Here is a 20,636-nt window from a genome sequence, read left to right as displayed (position 1 = left end):
GCTCATTAATAAGAAAATCAGATGGTAATTCATTATAACACAAAAACCACCATTACTCCCCCTTTACACTCCTCCCACTCTGCATATTAATAGATTATTTTAATATTAAAAATTAAACTTTACTTCGTGCAACAACAAAAAAAAAAATTGAACACAGCAGTAGTATGCAGTTAATAAATATGTTGCATTACTCCACTACTATTGCCCCGTGCACACTTCTTACTCCACACATAAAGTACAGAATTTCCATATTAAATAAGTAATTCATAATTTGTTCATTAACCCACTATTCCCTTATACATGCCTCCTGATTCACACATAAATAATAAATAATTGTCCATAATAAACACACAATTCATAATCAGTTTACTCCACCATCACTCCCCCTGTACTCGTCTCCTACTCCGTACATCGTTCTCCATTATACACACAGCATTGTATTCCCCAGGAGTCTCCTATTCTGAGCTTTCAATCATCCAGTATTTAAATATTTTGAAGGACATTTAAAGAAGTCACCACCCAGTCACCAGCTTGCCCTTCTCAACAGAACACAAAGCCCCCCCAAGCCCCCATAAATCACAGAAGGTCTGCATGTCTCCAATGAGTTGATGGTAAGTGAACTCCAGCTTCAACCGGCACTTCACCAGCACTTTAAACATCAGGAGCACATCGGTGGTCTTTGAGTTTTTTTCTCTGTTCCTCCTGGTTTTGAGGATTGACAGTTTTGCTTGGCCCAGTAGATAATTTCCCAGCACACACTTGTTTCTCTGTCTCTGAGTATACTTAATACCAAAAATAAATCCAACAGTTGACAATGACAGTCCTATTCTATCCAAAAGTATCTTGAGAAATATAAAAAATGGTTCGAGCCGTTTGCAGTTAACAAAAAGATGAAAAACAGTCTCGCTGTTGACAAACGGACAACAATCTGATGTTCCTGGTGAAATAACCGATAAAAAGGAGTTGGTGGCGAGAGCCCCATGAAGAATCCTCCATTGCAGGTCGCCAATTCTTTTTTGCAGTGGTTGTTTATAAAAGTTCTCCACGCTGGAGTTTCATTCACTCCAACATGCAGTTCTTGTCTCCAGCGTGTGTCTGGCAAGTCTCTAAGAAATTTATAAAAAGTCACCTTAACACACACCTGGTAGAGCTCATTTTTCCCATCGTGTCAAACTGCTTGTCTATTAAGTTGCCAACTTTCAGAATGGAGCCTGGCCGGTCAGTGCAGTCTGTGACGTTGGGTTTGACTTGGATGACGAGCTCTGTGACATCTGAGTCAAAGATCGGATTGTCTGGAGAGCGCTCTGGCACAGTGACCCTGCGCCTAAGTTCACCAAGGCCTCCTTAAACTGGCACAGAAAGTGGTGTACAAGGCGTTCAGACCTCACGCCCAGGACCGATGTGAGGTGTGCTGCGGTGTGCCATGTGCTAGTGTGGTTATTTAAAAGATGGCCAATCTTCGTGATTCCACTTTTAATAAGGATTGAGGTGAAGTGACAAGAGAAAAGCAGAGGAGAGTTCAACACATTATTCCTAATCAGAGGTTCCTCTAAAAAACAATGAAGATTGCCAAAAACAAAACGAGATCTCATAAGTTTACTATGCCAAGTAAGCAACATTGACTGATAGAATTTTGGCAAAACTGATAAAGTTAGTTTGGAGACGTCTAAGAGGAGTAGCTGTTTGTCAAATTTTAACTCGCTCACTTTGTGTAAAATTACAAACGCCAGGTCTCTCCAAGGCAGGCCGTCTGGACCATAGAACAGCCTCTGCAGCGTCTGGAGCCTGAAGGCCTCGATTTTACTTCTGGCGTCAATCAGTCCCTGCCCTCCTTCTGCCACTGGTAGGTGCAGCACACCTCTCTGGACCCAGTGTAGACTGTCCCAAAAAAAGTCAAGGATGATCGTCTGTACGGATTTGATCAGAGCTATTGGTGGATCAGCACACCTGAGCTTGTGCCAAAACATGGAGGCAATCAAGTTATTCAGGATTAACACCCTGCCTCTACATGAAATGTCCCTCAGAAGCCACTTCCAACGGTTCAGCCTTGCTTGGATCAGATCTGTCCACCCCACCCAATTTTCTACAGCAGTGCCATCTGTGCCTAAATACACCCCCAGGTACTTAAACACGTTTCTATTCCATTGGAGGGTCTCAGGAAGAGCTGGAGGAGACGCGAGTCCCCAGTCACCCAGCAAGAAAGCATTGCTCTTGAGCCAATTGACTTTCGCTGCGTCAGTTTTGAAAACGTCTAAGCAGTTGACTAAAGTGTTTACCTCAGATGTAGAAGACACAAAGACAGTAATATCATCTGCGTAGGCAACGACCTTAAAACAAGCAGTGGGGCAAACTGGGATGCTGAGACCAGAAAGACGACGCCTGAGCTGCTCTAGGAGGGGCTCAATTGACAGAGAGTAGAGCATCCCTGAGAGTGGGCAGCCCTGGCGAATACCCCTGGTGACAGAGAAAGGGGCTGTTGTGGCACCGTTAATCTTCAGAACGCCATATATATTTGAGTAAAGCATTCCAATGTATTTGGAGAAGGAGGACCCAAACCCAAAAGCTTGTAGGACTCTGAACAGATATTGGTGATCCACTCTGTCAAAAGCTTTTCTTGATCCAATGAGATCATTCCTGCCTTTAAACCGAGAAGCTTTGAAGTCGTAATCAGGTCTCGCACCAGAAATATATTGTCAAAGATGGAGCGGTCTGGCACACAGTAGGTCTGATCTGACCTGATGACACACCCCATTACTCTACGCAGGCGAGTAGCCAGAGCCCTGGACAGAATCTTATAATCCGTACATAAAAGGCTAACAGGACGCCAGTTCTTGAGGTCGGACAAATCTCCTTTTTTTGGGAGCAGAGCAATAACAGCCGCCGACAGGATAATGGCAGTTCATTGTTCATTATGCTCTCTCCGAAGACTGCCAATAAATCCGCACCTAATAAATTCCAGAATGTCTTAAAAAACTCGACCGTCAGGCCGTCTATGCCAGGTGACTTTCCTGTATTTAGTTAGCTGAGGGCCGTAGTCAAGTCCTGTAAGCTGAGGGTTGTATCCAGAAGCTCTTTTTCCGTTTTGGGGATTTGTGGCAGGTTGTCTAGGAGGCTCCTGGTCTCAGAAGAATCTTCTGTTGTTTCGCACAGAACAGCTTTTATAAAAATCATGAGCAATAGCTCTGATGGCCTCAGGCTCCTCGATGATCGCCCATCCTCATTTTTCAGAGCGTGAATCACTTTACTCTGTGATCTTTTCTTTTCAAGTCCAAAAAAAAATTGAGAAGGAGAATCCATTTCGACCAACTCCTGAATTCTTGAGCGCACAAGAGCACCATGCACCCGTCTGTCCAATAAGTCCATGAGATCTTGTTTTTTTGTTTTTAGATTTTCAAAGACGCCATCGTTAAAGAGCTGTCTAAAGACGAAGAAAGCTCTAAGATGTCCTCCTCCAACTCTGCCATTGCCTTCCTCATATTCTGAGTTGCATTCTGCGTGTATTGCTGACACAGCACTTTGATCTGAGTTTTGAACAGTCCCACCACTGCCGCAGAGATGAAAAGGAACTTGTCGTCAACCTCCACCTCTTCCAGAAGAATTCAAAACTTCAATGAAACGGAGATCTTTCAGTAGGCTGTTGTTGAAGTGCCAGTATGACGGAAAGGAAGATCGAAATGGAAGTGAAACTTTGAGAAGGACAAGACTGTGATCAGAAAAGCCAGAAGGATGAATGGAGCAGTTCGCTATAAGATTGCTGTGGTGATTCAAGCAATACACTCTATCTAGTCTCGCCATGGAGATCGAGCCCCCCGAACCCTTCACCCACGTGTACTGGCGAATTCCTGGGTGTAATGCCCTCCAGACATCAAAAAGGTCGGCCTTGCTGAGGACTGACTTTAAGTGAGCCGCGGAGCTGGGGTGAGGCTCCAGGCCATTTCTATCTAAGGAGGCGTCATCTGTGCAGTTAAAATCTCCCCACAAAACAAGATCTTCATCTTTGCACTGCACAAGTAAGTCATGGAGCAAAGAGAAAAACAGCAAACGCTCCCTTCCTTCATTGGGTGCATAAACATTTATGAAGACCCACGTTGTGCCCCCTAAGCAGGCTTCCACTTTCAGCAGTCTGCCTTTAACTACCTCTGTCACGCTAGTCGAGTCGGGTGAGAAAGAAGTAGAAAACAGAATGGCGACCCGGCACTAACACTCGACCCGTGGCTCAAAAACATCTGTCCCTGCCAGCCTCTGTGCCAGTCTGCCTGGTTAGCAGGGTCTGTGTGAGTTTCTTGTAAAAAAATAACACTAAGCTCCTTATTAAGTAGATAATCAAACACCGCGACCCGCTTGTTGTCATGTCGACTTCCATTGATGTTAATTGTGCCAAAATTACACAAAGGCATGAAAAAGCAAAAAAGAAAAGCAGTCACCAAAAACAACTTTAAAAAAGACATGGAAGGACGTGTCCAGCAGTACATCATACTGGCTTGGGATTTAAGGATCTTTTCACCCTGCTCATCACATTTTCAGCCGCACAGCTTCAGTTCTCTTAAGGCCTAAAGCTGTAGCCTGGCGTAGGACCCCCTTAGCTGAGCTCAAAAACAGTTGGAGATCGGGGAAATGGTGACTCACATTCACACCCCTCTTGCCCTCAATAAATTTTACAAAACGGATTATGTTGTCGTTACTGTAGCCACCACGGAAGCTCAGCTGAGGTGACAGATTGGACCTCACTGATGTCCCTGAGCCACCGCCTTCATCCTGACTCACAATACCGACGTCTGCAGGCACCTCAGGCTCATCTTGAACATTCTCTGAGTCGTCAGCTGCGGAGACTGAGCTCTCAACTTTATTGTGTTTAAGTGCAACACTGCTACATGCGGACCCGTCTTTCCTTTTTCTTGTCACAGGCTTTACCCACTCTGTGTCATCCTCCATTTCTTGAACATTGCTCTCGCTGTTGTCTGCTGAGGTGCTCATCTTATTGATCGCACCCTCAGCCCTAACATTCTCCTCAACCTCTCGTATCTGTTGTACAGCTTCTGTTTCAATGAGCTCGGCGCTGGGCAGAGCCCCATCATCATGAACGGAAGCCACACTCACAGGCTGCTCAGCACCATCACTCGTATGTGCAGAATGAACAGTAACACCGTCCGTAGGCAGTGATCCGGCCTCAGCCGCAGCGTCCTTCTCTGGGGCGCTCTCACCACTCTGCACGACTTTAGTTGCGGGCGCGGACTCAGCCGCATCCGCCGGCTCAGCTGCACGTTCAGGTGCCAGTTGCGCCATCATAGCAGGTAAAGAACTGCCCTGATCCTGCACACTCTGACCAGGGCCCTCCATTAAGTCCTCCTCCACATCAGAAAAACTGACGGAAGACTCACTGCCTTCATCGTCAAATAATATCGAGTAGTCCTCGCGGCTACTTTTAGAAACACCAGGTACTGCGGAGTCTGTAGTTTCCTCAGAACGCTTACACTGGCTAGCCTTGTGCCCCACTTGACCGCACTTAAAACATTTCATGGACTCGGATGATATAAAAACCACATAATCAAATCCATCTACTCTGAATTTGAGAGCCACATCAAGTTCACCTTGTAAATCGTTTAAAATCATGTGAACTTGTCTCCTGAAAGAAACGACATGTTTTAAGTCGGGTGATCGACAGCCCAAGGGAATCATTGAAACTTTTGATATGATCTGCCCATATCTTTCAAGTTCTTTGATGAGAATATCATTCTTTAGAAACGGAGGAACATTTGAAATAATCACTCTCCGTGCAGGAGTAGAAAGAGGTAAAACTGAAATTAAGGTACCGTTAATAATCACACCATTCTGAACAAGAGTATGCACCAAACTCTCATCATTTAGAAACAGGACAACACTTTTATTCATCCGAGACGCTGAACGTACATTTTTACAGCCGATTAACTTGCCGACTTCCACTACACACGCCTCAACAGAGACCATCGGATCAACCAACAACTTCACGCCATGCCGGCGTGTTAAGTTTTCAAAATTGCGCGGCATCAAGCCAGGCGGTGTTTGTCTCGCAAATACAATACTGGAGTCAATAAGAAAAACAATATGTAGACAGCAAAATAACCCCTACACATTAGAGAAAACAAAAAACAAAAAATATAAAGATTAGGAAAAAAGAATAAGAAATACTCACGAGCCCACCCGGCACGCCACCACCTCCTCCACCTCCCGCCAGCAACCCACAGACACGCCCACGAAAGACCTACGCAATCAAACCACAGACCGACAGCGAAACAGCATAGAGAGATAGATAGATAGATAGATAAGGCACTATATAATAGATAGATAGATAGATAGATAGATAGATAGATAGATAGATAGATAGATAGATAGATAAGGCACTATATAATAGATAGATAGATAGATAGATAGATAGATAGATAGATAGATAGATAAGGCACTATATAATAGATAGATAGATAGATAGATAGATAGATAGATAGATAAGGCACTATATAATAGATAGATAGATAGATAGATAGATAGATAGATAGATAGATAGATAGATAAGGCACTATATAATAGATAGATAGATAGATAGATAGATAGATAGATAGATAGATAGATAAGGCACTATATAATAGATAGATAGATAGATAGATAGATAGATAGATAGATAGATAGATAAGGCACTATATAATAGATAGATAGATCGATAGATAGATAGATAGATAGATAGATAGATAGATAGATAGATAGATAGATAGATAGATACGTATTTGTCCACAGTGAGAAATTTGGGATTTTGCAGAAGATCTTTAAACAGGCAAGCAAACAAACAAACAAATAAATAAATAAATAAATACACTTTGGTCAGAACACACACCAGAAAAACTCTAAACCAACAAAATTGGAAAGAAAAGTTCTGACTTGGCTGCCACAGTCACATGAGTCATTATGCAGACATATTACTGTTGATATAAATGAGCTCCATTAGAGTCTCTTAAAACAATTCTGATGAATAATTCATTAGTCAAAACTACTCAGTGTTAGTGTGTCAGACACAGACTATAACATAAGAAGATTACAAAATTGTCATGTTGAAATTTGTTGTTTCAAAACTGTATGTCACAAAACTTTCTGTATAGCAAGGTTACTGTCACCACCCTGCAGAGATTACAAGCCTAGGAGCCACAATCAGTGTAGGCATATTTCTTCAGCTGAGAGGGATAAAAGGACAATGAGCGTGAGTGCCAATCTCAAACATGGCTGGTTTTGACCTCATTTAATAAATGTATCAAGTTTTACTAGAGTCATAATCCTCTGCATGACTTATTCTGACTTCACAAGTACACTGTGGCATGCTCCTACTTTGTGATGTTGTTAATGATAAAAGATGCTTTGTAAAATAAAGACTGACAGACAGAAAGATAGTGTTATATCAACACAGTGATTAAAGTCCTAGGGTTGACCACCCAGAGTCGAAAAATAATTAATAATAATTGCTTTGGCATATGAGTCTAATTGTTTAATCGGCATACAAGTTCAGCTTAAATACTTGTGATGCCTGCGGCTATTAGTGACAGGGTCGTTGTGTAGTGTGCGTATCCTCCCAATATCTGTTTCAAGTTTTTCTCTAGGTATTAAACTTTTTTTTTCTCACACACTGCTGTCCTGGTTTATTTAACTGGCCACTCTAAATTGACCCAGCGTGTGGGTATGTTTGGCAGTGTGCAGCAACATGCAATAGCTGCAAATCCTGATGCCCTCAGGATGTGTTTCAGAAACTAATGAAGTTAGTTTAAAAACTGAATATATAAATGAAGACTTCCAAGATTTTGGAACCTCCTGGCTGGAAGAGGTTGTCTTAAAGCCTGGCAAACGTAATGCAGGCTGAATGTAGTCAAGGTGTATAGAGTGGGGGTGTGTGTCTACAACAGTGGGGCAATGCCACTTTATATTGACACACACCAGACTGAAAAAGTAGACATATTTTAATGTCAAAAAATTGTCAACTAAAAATAGTTATAGTAATTGCAATAAAAATTATAATAAAAAAATTCTAGACTTATCATAATACTTGAAAATGAATATATGAAAAAATATTCCCATATATGAGGAACAACCCAAATATTCCCAGAACTGTTAAAAAAAACTTTATTATAAAACCTACATCAATTTAATTTTAGCCACCTACAAAATACTCTCCTAGAGGTATAATACACTTGTCCTAGCATTTCTTTCATTCCTGGAAACATTTCCTGTATCCATCTTTTGTTACCATGCCTAGAGCCTCCTACATTTTTTCCTGGATTTCTTCCACTGTAACAAATCTTCGACGATTCAGCATCAGTTTTAATTTTAGGAGCCAAAAGACATCACACAGAGTGAGATCTGTAAATGTAAGGGATGTGAAACAGCCATCACATTGTTTTTGAATTAAAATGTGGTGTATGCAGGTGCACTGACATGGTGTAAAATCTAGTTTTGGGTGTGTCACTTCTCTGGATGGTTTTGTCTCATGCTGTCTCATAGATACTTCAGCAGTTCAGTGTAATGTTGCAGATTAACAGTCTGTTCATGGATAACAAACTCTTCATGAACAAGTCTATTGATGTTGAATAATGTGACAATTGTCTCTTGAAAATCTGCCATGGTGGCTTGGAGAAATAAAGTCGCATGCACAATTGTGGAATAAATGGCAGAAACACACACTGCCCATGATGCCATTTGGTGGACTGATTAAACAGATTGTAAGCATATGATATCTAGCAACTGTGGAAAGACAGCCCCTGGACACAGACAGACAGACACTGAATGTCCAAAACACAAACGTTTATTATAAACAACAGCACCACAATGCCTTAATCACCAACAGCCTCTCCTTCTCTTTCTCTCGCCTCTACTCTCCTCCTTACAAGCTCCATCTCCTTCCTCCCAACTCCGGCTCATCAAGTGAGGCAGCCCCTTTTATACCACCCTGGATGTGCTTCAGGTGCTTCCTGATAGTCCGTTGATGACACTTCCCGGTGTGGTGGAAGTGCCATATGAGTACCCGGAAGCATTCCAGGTGTTCCTGGACTTAGTTCTGGCAGCACTCCCGGGTGTGGCAGAAGTGCTGCATTCCAGGACTTGTTAATCTTACTGGTGGTGGCCACGGGTCCCAACAGGGATGAGCTTCCCAGCTCTGTTTCCATGGCCCCCCTGCAAACCAGGGCGGCTGCCCTCTCGTGGTTCAGGGGAGGTATTGTCCCTCTCGTGGTCCGTCCGGGCATCCCGGCTGGGTAGGTACCCCAGCTGTCTGCCACACAACATAATCAATAATTACATTCTACTCTCATGCTATTGACTGATTCTGAGAGCTTTTTGTTCCCCCTTGCATGGACTTTAAAATGTTATTTCAACTCCCTCATATTTAACTTTATATATTTTGCTGTATAAGGAATTCTGTGCAAGTGTAAAGAATTCAGAAGCATTGACATCTAATCTAAGAATTACCTGTATAATATGCCCATCTTACCACCTTGCAGGAATCCCAGGAATGATTGGCTCCGTGTGGTATGCAGTGGATGTGTACGTGGAGAGGGCAACTCTTGTCCTGCAGAATGTCTTTTTAGGTATCCACTATGAATTTGGCTGGTCCTGCTGGCTGGGAATGGCAGGATCAACAGGCTGCTTTCTAGCTTCAATTGTGCTCACTTGTTGTCTTTATATATTCAGAGGTAAGACTTTAATCTTCAAACAGAACATTGGCTGGGGGGGGTGAAGGTTGAGCCCACTAAAACACTTGTGTTCTATATTGTGAGAAGGACTTGTGCAGACCACATTAACTTACCCCAGGGCTTTACCCCTAAAGGGATACAAGGGGTCAAAGTTACTACTTTTCACAAAACTTTGAAAAAAATAGGGATGGGTATTATATACATATGAAGCTTTATTTTAATGCTATTTTGAGTTTGCAGGTCAATATTTTTGATGTTTGATTCTTTACCGGTGGTCCTAGCCATCTAAAAGTCACTACCAGAAGCTTACAAATTATATTTTTAACACATAAGCATGTGGGGTAACAGTTTAGACTATTTCAAGATCAGTGATTGTGAATAAAAGGTTAGTTTTGATATTTTTGATCCTTTACTATAGATCCCACTATGAAGCTCTATCAGAGGGTGAAAAATGACAAATTTCTATATATAGTCTTTAAACATTTAAATTGAAGCACACATTTTAAATTTCAAATATCTAACATAGATATTTTTGTTTAATAAGTATTTCTACATCATGAAGTAAATCATTTTATTTCTTATGAGCATCTCGAATTAGGGTGGCTTACGCTAATTTAGACATTTTTCTTTTGTAATGGTATGCATCCATACATTGTTACATATAGTGCCTTTCAATAGTAAGCTCCATTTCAAGGTACTTCCTAAGTTTTAAGATTTGTATTTACATTTAAAATTGGAAAACGGTCTGACTAAATGGCAGCAACTGATCTGGGGTAGGATACAACATTCCACAGTATGCTAAACTTTCAACTTTCTATTGTCATGATTACGTTTTGTTTTTATTTTATTTTGCACTCTCCTTGGCTGTTTTCAAGTGTGTGTGTTTATTTTAGGTGTATTGTTTTGTGAAGAATTTATTTATATCATTAAATTTTGGTTTAACTTTGACAAAGTTTATTTATCACAACCTATTTTACATTGGTACTGTTAGTTTGTTGCTGTGATGTGGCAGACCATATCTGGGGCTGCATTCCCAGAAGCCACATGTCATGACATCATCAACGCGATAATCTAAATCTAATGTACCATGTTTACCGGTGTTCAAGATTGTGGATTTTGATTGACTGTTATGGAATAGTGTGTCCTGAGTAATTCATATTACAAATTTCTGGCAAAGACTTTAGACTCTGATTTTTAGTTAGCATTTTGGTTTGGGTGAAAGATTTGGTTGACCTTTCAAATATTTACTTTTATATATCTGATATCATGTCAAACGTTTCTGGTTCAACTGCAAACCTGAAGCATTTTGAAACTTAATGCAATTTTCAAATATTATACCTTTAACAATTGTGTTACCATTTTTCACAAAAAGAAAAGAGGTGGCTACACTTTTCAAAAGTTAGTCATCTTATTTACTGCTAGGCAGCCACAGTGCTTATTTGCACTCAGGTATATACCTACACTCATTCATGTCTGGGCAATTATGATCTACTTCTCAGTTTCTGAACAGTGGAATGGATTCTTGTTTGCTTTGCAAAGTGCCTCTTGACGCTTTACTTTATGAAGGGGCATTATATTAAATAAAGATTAATTATTTTTCTCAGCAAATGACAGATGTAAAAGGTCATAAGCACCAAATAATTTCTGAATGCCCAAAGATCAAAGATTACCTGTGACACAAATTGACCACACCATATTAGTCTTCTGTGAGTGCTGGTGGATGCAATGGAATGGTCTTGAACCTTATATTTCTAGAATAGGCATCTCCCATTCCCACTCCTTGATGAGTCAAGTCAAGTTGGGGAGCATGCACTGGTACAGTGTCTTGCCGCACCCACTACATGACAAAACAATTCGGGATCCCAGTTGGCAACCCCCTAGGCAGACACGCGGTCCAGTCCCACCCTCCAGAAATGACCCTCTATCTGCCACAGCCAGGTGTTATTTGGTTAACCCCTAGGCCTGGTCCAGCCACCCGGTTCCCCAACAATGAGGATCTTATGTGCCGGATCACCCTCGGGGAAATGCGCCACATGGCCGTAGTGCCGTAACTGACACTCCTTCACAATGCAGGTAATATGCTTCATTCGGGACTCCAAGAGCAACTGCTCATTCGACACAAAGTCAAACCAACAGTACCCAAGGATTTTCCGGAGAGACACAGTACCAAAGGAGTCCAGTCATCGTCTCAGGTCACTGGATAGCGTCCATGTCTCACAACCATATAGCAAGACAAGAAGCACCAGGACTGTAAATACTTGGACCTTCGTCCTTTTGCATAGATATCGGGAGCACCACACACCCCTTTCCAGCGACCTCATGGCCCCCCATGCTCTCCCAATCCATCTACTGACTTCATAGGAAGAGTCACCAGAGACATGAATGTCACTGCCAAGGTAGGTAAACCTCTCGACATGGTCGACACTGTCTCTGCAGACAGACATACTGCTGATGGAGGTCATTAAAGGCCTGGATGTTGGTTTTTATCCAGGACACTTGCAAGTCCAGACATTCAGACTCCTTGTTCAGTCTCTCGAGTGCCCTGATCAGAGCCTCCATTGATTCCACGAAGATCACAGCATCGTCAGCAAAGTCAAGATCCGTGAATCTTTCTTCACCAACAGATGCCCCACAGCAGCTGGACCCCACAACCTTGCCCAACACCCAGTCCATACAAGCATTGAACAGAGTAGGAGCAAAGAACACACCCCTGACGAACCCCAGATAATGAGATGACTGAAACTTTAGAAGACAGGTACCACATGTGGCATCTCAACTAGCTTGGAATTGCAGAGTAATAAAGGAAAGTAAAGTAACTAAGGAAAGTAACAAACAGTTGTGATGTGTGTATAACAAGAAATGGAATGAAGAAAAAATAAATTGCCACCTCGCTTCAACATGAGGCATTTTGGATGGCTAGGACATCCAGTCCTAATTAATGTATAATGTATTTAATTTAGAAATACATTAAATTCCATCAGACCCAGCCAAACTCTCCTACTCAGCACTGACACCATATGTTTTATTTTTCAGATGCCAGATCATCTCGATATCACAGGTCAATATACCAATATGGAAGGACAGCTGCTGGCAAGATATATGCCATGGATTCCAGAGTGTAATGAGAATGGTGGCCTGTAAATAAGACAGGTGAAGCTGAATGTGGTTGCTTAGTGTGAGAGTCAGGACACTGGTGTAGCAGCTCAACCATTGAAATGTACAGAAAAAATATAGACAGTATATTTAGGGCCGCTATGAAATGTGTATAGATACAGTAAATAAGAAACTGCCAAAATGTCAGCACTTCTCCTGATGTTTGTATAACAAGATACATGGGTTTTTAAGCTTCTGTTGTGAAAAAAGATCATTGTAGATACTTTTAAATTGATTTTTAATAACAAACAGAGGAACATCTGAATGTATTTAAGGCTGAAAATTGAATAAAATCTGAAGAAAAAGGAAATTCCTTGGCCAGCTGCTGGGATTCCCTCCAGCTAGGACACGCCATGTAGGGGAGGGTTCTGCTTCTGGAACCAGGAAAAGTCATGAAGATGGAATTTTCTCTTATGGAATGGGCATGATGCTCAAAGGAAGAAATGGGAAAATTACTCAAGCAGCTGCCCGGTGTGACTATCTTAAGAGGGTGTTAATGCATTTATACCTGTTATATCTAAAATGTGGTTAATATGCTTTGCACAATGTGAGTATCATTGCTTACTGAAGCTCCACAGTACCTCTAGAAATTTCTTCCAACCAATAAGTCTCCTCTGGTAACTCAACTAGGCCAAGTCCCACTAGCTCTTCTAGGCTTCATGTCATCTCAGATCAGGACGCTGTTATTTCACCAGTCTCTGTATCGTCTTTACACTATGCATGTACGTACACACACTGCTTCAATTTCTGTCTTATGCCCTTCAGCTTCTTCACAGATGGTGCATCCACACAGTCTCATCTAGAAATCTGGTGGTTCTCAAAGAGCATGGAAGTGAACTTCTAAGGCGCTCCATGGCAGCCTTCTGTGCATCCAAATTTGGGGAGTTTTCATCTTAAGAGGACAGACCCTGCTGGGGTTTCTGTCTGATCATGACAAACATGTCTGAAATTAAACCTTCCTGAGATACCAGTAAAACGATTTGAAATGAGTGATGTTTAATTCCTATATCTGGAACTCACAAAATGTGGACATTAGCTGCCTTCAGCCATCCAGTAGTGTAAGCAGAAACCAACACATATGCACAATCAATTAGTATTTTATAGTGCCTTTTATGATAAGCATTATTTAAAGCAGTTAATTCTATATTGCAAATCTATGCACACTGGTTTGCAGACTGGAAAGTGCATCCAGTGACTTGAAATTTATTTTGGATAAGGAAATAATCCTTTATTTGCCATGTGTGATGTTTCAATATTGTATTTATCTTTTTGTTTTTCAAAGTTTACTTGATGGCAATAAAATAATGTAACATACACATTTCTTAACAGATCAGAATGCAGTAAGGCTTTAGATGTTGTGGATTATACATCTAACATTACATTCTTGTTTATAACATATCTGTTGTAGCAGTGTTAATCTGTGGCCATTAGTTTTTGACCCATTGAATTTCATGTATCAAACAACTTCTGATTGAAACCTTTAAATATCTGTTGTAAAAATAAATAAACTTTGGGGCACCAAGGCTCCATTTCTTTTAATTTCACAAAACCAATGTCAAGTCTGAACATAGGAACAGCTACATCACAGTACCAGGGATCTGGGTTCATATTCTTCACTGTCCTTAACGATGTTGCGGAACTCATACAATTAAAAACATCAATGACAACACAGCAGTGCTTCCCAAACTCGGTCCTGGGGACACAATGTGACTGCAGGCTTTTGTTCTAACCAGCGTCTGTTTTTAATTGGACTTCTGGGCTAATTAAGTGAAATATTATTTCTGAAGTTCTGTGTTTTGGGAACAATATAGAAAATAGAAAACTAAGTTTGGTAAAATAAATAAATTGTATGAAGCAGTAATATGGGAATACAGTAATCCCTCCTCGATTGCGGGGGTTGCGTTCCAGAACCTCCCGCAATAGGTGAAAATCCGCGAAATAGAAACCATATGTTTGTATGATTATTTTTATATATTTTAAGCCCTTAGAAGCTCTCCCACACTGTTTATAAATAAATATTCTCTGCACAGTTATACAGTAAACCCTCGTTTATAGCGGTTAATCCGCTCCAGACAGATACATGAATTTCCACGAAATAGTATTCTTTATTTATAAATCTAATACTTTCACAGTTAGAGCATTGAAAACCTGTTTACGACCTTCTAAATACGTTTTCTAACATTATTACAGCCCTCTAGACATGGAAGAACACCCTTTAGTCAAAAATTTAAATTGTGCTCCATAACAAGACAGAGATGACAGTTCCTTCACACAATTAAAAGAATGCAAACATATCTTCCTCTTCAAAGGAGTGCCGTCATTAGCAGAGAATGTCAGAGAGATAGAGAAATGTAAACAATCAAAAATCAATAGGGCTGTTGGGCTTTTAAGTATACGAAGCACCCGCGATAAAGCAGCCGCAATGAAGGGATCAATGTGAAGGTAGCCTTTCAGCATTTTTTACAGGCGCGTCCGTATCTTCTAAGCAAACAGCCCCACTGCTCATACCTCCTCTGTCAGGAGAAGAGAATGTCAGTGAGAGAGACAGAGAAAAGCAAACAATCAAAAATCAATACGGGCTGTTAGAGCTTTGAAGTGTGCAAAGCACCACGTGGGAAGCATATCGTATATCATTGAAGAGTTTTATTTAATACGTAATACGTGCTCTTATTGGGTAGCTTCTCAGCCATCTGCCAATAGCGTCCCTTGCATGAAATCAACTGGGCACACAAACTGAGGAAGCATGTACCATAAATTAAAAGACCCATTGTCCACAGAAGTCCGCGAACCAGCGAAAAATCCATGATATATATTTAGATATGCTTACATTTAAAATCCGCGATGGAGTGAAGCCGTGAAATTTCGAAGCTCGATATAGCGAGGGATCACTGTAATGTATTTTTTTCTTTTTAACAATATTTTCACCATGATTTTCATTCTGTTTTTCCTGGCATTGTAATTGTTTTAATTAATCCATTATTTATTAATTAGTGGGTCTGATGCTAAAGTAGTTGCATCCTTTGATTATTCAGTGTTGTTTGCCAGAGTGTCTGCTCTGCTTGTTTTTAATTATCATTAATAAGATACAACGAATGGGGAAACTACACAGAGAAAGGGAAAATATAATGAAATCAACAAAAGAGATAAGCATTTAAATCTATAGCAAAAGCAGAAATATTTCAAAATGGCTTATAAATGTAAAAATGATGCTGCTGTGCTGTTCTGAATGTAGAAAAAGAGAAAATAAATACCAACTAATTAAATGAAATCAGTGTTATCAGGTGTTGTCACTGATTAAGAATCTGGTTGGAACAAAAACCTGCAGCCACAGTGGGACCCCAGGACCACGTTTGAGAACCTCTGGGCTACAGTACTTCTTATTCCCCAACAGCCTCCAAACTACCAATATAATAAAAAACACAACCGCATTCATCAGATTTTGTGAAATAGCATTATGGACAAGTTGTTAAATTCAAATATCTCATAGTTGGTGCTTATGTACGTACTGTTGTGAAATCTGGAAGCCCTGGGGCCTCATGTATAAATGGTCCGTACACACAGAAATGTTGCCTAAGAACATTTCCACGTTCAAATCGCAATGTATAAAACCTAAACTTGGCGTAAAGCCATACACATTTCCACGGTAGCTCACTGCCGCAGACTGGCGGCATCCAGTGTCAAAGCAGTGCTACTGTTCCTGTGTGGTTATTCTTTCTTTTTCAGATCAACATCCCTGATGTGGATACACTGAAATTAACCGCATATTGTTTATTAGTGTGATGCCTCTGATTGTAATTAACCAGTAACAATATAATGGTCCACAGAATGGTCAAACTGTTCCAAATACCATGACTGCTTTAGCATTGTTACTGTCACTGCACCTTCTTTTTCTTCTTTCAGCTGCTCCCATTAAGGGTTGCCACAGTGGATCATCTTTTTCCATATTACTCTCACTGCACCACTCAGAGTATTTATATCACTGTATCTGAGTGTGAATCACAGCAGCAGCTGATCGGAAAGAGAATTATCGGGATACAGCATCAAGCACATGCTGCCTCAGCCACGGCAAAAGGCTTCAGAGACTTTCCTGTACGGTCCTCATGGTTCAGAAACTGTTTCATCTCAAGAACTTTAAACAATCAATCAGTCCATCAAGTGCTCCTTGTAGAACTGTTTCGCCTCACTGTAAACTTGCACTACAGTTATAATATTGCACAACCTGCGCCACTTTATAAAGCATGTATTTACATATGATGACAATATCATTTTTAAGATGAAATGCAGCAAAATATGTTGATTATATTATACTGATAAAACTTTAACTTCATTTAAATATTAAATAATCTGTATTGTTAATAATTAAAAATGTGAGGACACGGTGCCGCAGCGCTAGCTAGTTCACAGATTGATCCTACCTGTGTTCTTGGTGGGCTGGCATGACACTGGAAGGATAGATGGATAGAATAATTAAACACTTACTATGAAGATATTTCAATGTTCCTTAAAAGTTTTGAAGAATTGTCGTTGTAAGCTTACAGATGGCTTAACGTCTATTACAGAGCTGATTGTGTGGCGATTGGGTATTTGGCGAAAGAAAAGTAAGGACAGGAATTGGAATTGGAGGTCGCGCACAATCACTGCACCTCTGTGTTCCCATGTTTAATAACATGCTTTCATTCCTATCATCATGAAAATGATATCACGTATACATCTCAGTATTTTAATTATTCAGACAGCTGTAATATCACGAATGTAATGGATTCTGTGTCCTGTCAGAGGAAGAGACAGCCGGTTTAAGAACCACGTAGTGATTCACACACATACAGCACATATAAGATCAAATACAAAGCATTTAACGTGCTACTTTAGTTACGATGGGATTTCAGAAACTAGTAGATTAATCGATTTTAAGATGAAGTTTATGATGTTCTACTTTAATGACAAAATAAACTACGTGATTAAAGTGGAAATTTTGAGATTAAAGTTGACATTTCCTGCTTTTTTCCCCACTGTGTGCTTTTTTTCTCTGTACCCTAACAAGCTTTCATATGACACTCAGACGGTGGGCTACGACTTGCCTTTTCACGGCGACTTTGATATGTGACTTCTTTTTTATTTCCGGCACTGTACAACTTTTTGAACTTGAGCTTTCAAGTTTCTCCGACACGCTATGTCACTCGATCAACTTCCTTTTGTTGATTATACCACGGTTTATTTGATCAAATAGTATGCTTTTCCTTTGCCTCCACTTGGTATTCGCTGAAATTCTTATATTTTCCCCAGTGCTTTTCCCATTGTCTTTTCACGGAAGGCTAATATAGTACAAAAAAGGTGTGCTTCTTATCAAAACAAGTCAAGTCAACTTGGGGAGCATACACTGGTACAGTGCGTTGTCGCACCCACTACACAACGAAACAACTCAGGATCCCGGTTGGCAACCCCCCCCCAGGCAGACACGCGGTCCAGTCCCACCCTCCAGAAATGACCCTCTATCTGCCGCAGTCAGGTGTTACATGGGCGACCCCTTGGCCTGGTCCAGCCACTCGGGTCGCCAACAATAAGGATCCTACGAGCCGGATCACCCTTAGGGAAATGTGCCACATGGCCGTAGTGCCGTAACTGACACTCCCTCACAATGCAGGTGTGCCTCATTCGGAACTCCATGAGAAACCGTTCATTCGACATAAAGTCAAACCAACAGTACCCAAGGATATTCCGGAGAGACACAGTACCAAAGGAGTTCAGTCTTTGTCTCAGGTCACTGAATAGCGTCCATGTAGCAACCACATAGCAAGACAGAAAGAAACAGGACTCTAAAGACTGGGACCTTCGTCCTTTTGCATGGATACCGAGAGTGCCACACACCCCTTTCCAGCGACCTCATAACCCCCCCAATGTGCTCTCCCAATCCGTCTACTGACTTCATAGGAAGAGTCACCAGAGACATGAATGTCACTGCTAAGGTAAGTAAACCTCTCGACAAGGTCAACACTCTCTCCGCAGACAGACACACTGCTGATGGCTGTGTCCAATATAACAGCCACAAAAATCCTGAGTAGCTCACATTATATAAGGGACTGCCATCTGCACTGCCATCTTGTTTTCAGTCTGCTACTGACTGTAATTGACCAAGTCTTAAACTGCTTAGCCTGTTGGGCATGAAACCCCTATCCCTCACACCTGTTGCTCAAATGTCCTGTGCCCTTATAAAAAGTGCTTTCCACTGGGCAAAACAAAGTTGGGCTCCATCTCACCCTGTTTTCCATTTTTCATAGCTGTCCTTAATACGTCACAATACGTTTGCAGTGTAAGATGCCAGCCGAGTACCACAAATGGGACACACGCAACAATACTTCTATAAACGCTTCATGCTTTGCAAAAGTATCATAAGTTTAAATATTGCAATTCTGCACATGTGGCTTGTAAAAATTTAAGTTTCTTTTCATGGGTACTTTTATGGTTATGGTTAATATCACTCCATTCAGAATAAGAAAAACAGTCTGGACTCATCCAGAAAAGCGGAATCGTCACAGTATACAGTCAGGGTCCACACAATCTGCCTACTATTTTTTTTTTCTCTTTTAGAGATACGGCAATATTTTAAAAAAGGTGGCCTGAATATTTTTAATTATACTTCATTGTTTTAGGCATTATGTACCAAACCAGCAGCCTTGTAAGACTGAGACTAACTGTGGGGCATGGCATGTTGGCTGACACTGATGAGGCACGATGGAATAGAGAAAAAAAAAAAAAGAAAACATTGGGAAGGTAGTTATTAATGAAGATAATATGCTAACCATTCAAAATGACCAAAAGACTGATTGTTGAAGTGAAGTGCAAAAACATACCCGTAAAATACTACAACTTTGCGCAGTGCATCTGGAGATAAAACAACACACTGTTTTTTTTACAATCAAATGTCAGTTTTTGCTTTTGAATAAAACCATTTTAAAATAAATTGTAATTATATTTGAACAGCAACATTTGAACTGACAGCTCTATTGCCTACCATGGAGAATCCCTAATGTACCATCAAAGCTAAAGGTAACAAAAATAGACTTCACCCCACATACTTTATGTTTTTTTGTTGTCAAGAAACTTCATTCACAATTTCTTACAAGACCCCATTCGTCAACGGGAGAGGTCTCAGTGTCATTCACAATGCTGTCATGCAATTATTAGTATTTTTTTTTTTTTTACATCAAAGTCTCTACTTTTTGATGATCCAGACCAAAAATAAAATAAAAATTAAAGCTTGGAATGTTAGGCAGCAAAGAGCCTTACTCCTGGCTTTTGTACTTCAGATACAATTGAAATAGTATGCACTTTACCAAGTTACCATGCTACCTTTTTTAGGCAGTAATCTCATTTAACAGTATAGACCTTTGCAAGTGCTGTCTGACCAGAATTACTCAGGTTATCCGAGGCTGCAGGGCTGTTTGCAAGGTGCAGTATGCAAAGATAAAAAACTTATCAATAAAGGAAAGGCACATTTTATAAGGCAATTACAAAGCCATTTACTGAACCTGATCAATCTACACTCACCTTAAGGATTATTAGGAACACCTGTTCAATTTCTCATTAATGCAATTATCTAACCAACCAATCACATGGCAGTTGCTTCAATGTATTTAGGGGTGTGGTCCTGGTCAAGACAATCTCCTGAACTCCAAACTGAATGTCAGAATGGGAAAGAAAGGTGATTTAAGCAATTTTGAGCGTGGCATGATTGTTGGTGCCAGACGGGCCGGTCTGAGTATTTCACAATCTGCTCAGTTACTGGGA

At 40.7% G+C, this 20,636-nt stretch overlaps 1 protein-coding gene across 1 annotated transcript in view; it reads left to right on the top strand.

Annotated features, from left to right (window-relative positions):
- LOC120530948 (claudin-16-like) overlaps positions 1–12,898 on the top strand; it is a 55,891-nt gene extending 42,993 nt beyond the window's left edge. Inside the window, exons 5-6 of the mRNA XM_039755790.1 lie at positions 9,507–9,698; positions 12,732–12,898. Coding sequence (XP_039611724.1) covers positions 9,507–9,698; positions 12,732–12,820 — 281 coding nt within the window. The 3' untranslated portion in view covers positions 12,821–12,898. The remainder of the gene's footprint in view (positions 1–9,506; positions 9,699–12,731) is intronic.
- Positions 12,899–20,636: the final 7,738 nt, after the last annotated feature.

This window comes from Polypterus senegalus, chromosome 6 (assembly GCF_016835505.1).
Source record: "Polypterus senegalus isolate Bchr_013 chromosome 6, ASM1683550v1, whole genome shotgun sequence".
Lineage (NCBI taxonomy): Eukaryota > Metazoa > Chordata > Cladistia > Polypteriformes > Polypteridae > Polypterus > Polypterus senegalus.
Note: the sequence above shows the minus strand (reverse complement) of the source record. Positions and strands in the feature narration are given on the sequence as shown.